Source organism: Perkinsus marinus, assembly GCF_000006405.1.
Source record: "Perkinsus marinus ATCC 50983 genomic scaffold scf_1104296974390, whole genome shotgun sequence".
Lineage (NCBI taxonomy): Eukaryota > Perkinsozoa > Perkinsida > Perkinsidae > Perkinsus > Perkinsus marinus.
Genome location: NW_003201123.1, coordinates 1 through 940, shown reverse-complemented (window position 1 = coordinate 940; position 940 = coordinate 1). Strand labels below are relative to the sequence as shown.

The 940-nt window shown below is 49.8% G+C and overlaps 1 protein-coding gene across 1 annotated transcript; it reads left to right on the top strand.

The window, feature by feature from the left end:
* Positions 1–13: 13 nt before the first annotated feature.
* Pmar_PMAR008313 (hypothetical protein) lies at positions 14–670 on the top strand (the record flags this gene model as incomplete). The annotated part of the gene is made up of 2 exons (XM_002765840.1): positions 14–481; positions 542–670. 2 exons carry the CDS (start codon positions 14–16, stop codon positions 668–670), a joined length of 597 nt encoding a protein of 198 aa, XP_002765886.1.
* Positions 671–940: the final 270 nt, after the last annotated feature.

Here is a 940-nt window from a genome sequence, read left to right as displayed (position 1 = left end):
TGGTGTGTGGACTATGACAGCTTATGTTGCCGCCTACCACACAATCATATCATTCGGTCTTGGTTTCCTCCAGTGCGTTCCGTATCTGTCTGGACAGCCCGGAGGCGTTCCTCTCTCACCGAAATCGGTCGTGTTCAATTTTCTCAACGCCTTCAGCTTCTCCGTCGGCCCTGCCGGACTGCTACTACTAGCTTACTGCGTTGTCAACCTCGTATTCAACGTGCTCGGTGTGGCAGTGACTAGATATGGATCGGCTCTACAGGTCGGTGCCATCATGTGCTCCCTGGCCTATGCAGTGAAGTTACCCGTGTCGAGTTTGCTGTACACGAGCTCCTTCCTTATGGGTGAAGACTATGCTGAAAGCTTCTCCCCTTACTCTTTGATTGGAGTCGTCGGAGTAACTACTGGGTTTATCTTGTATGTACGCTACAGCAACTTGGGCGGCATGGAGGATCGCACTGAGTTCGTCACCCCGATGCAGGTGAGGCATGCGCCTGTGTTGATGCTAGAGTGTTGAGATGCATTTTTGGCTTGTTTTCAGACGTCCTACGAAGAGCCTTGGGCCTTCCATGAGCGTGTCGTTGGATGTGTGTCCTCTGGAGTGGTGCCACACACCCCTATTGCTGATAGGAGTACCACGCCTCGTTTCAATATGAATGAAGGAGCTTGAGCCCCCCCCCCTCCAGGGTGTAAACTAACTATGAGTATATGTATCAAAGCTGTAACGTTCTAGAATGGTGTATTGAGTTGCGGCTAACAACCGAGTGGTGCGGTAACAGACAGTCGTTGAGGTTGCTGTCATATGAATGTGGTTTTTTGGCGTTAGCGAGATACAGCCTATACTGGTGAGATCAGTGGTGGCTCTCGTAAGATGGAAAAGCTAGTGGCTTGCTAGTAAATTTTTATTACTAATACTGACTGACGGTTCAACAGAAGGAAA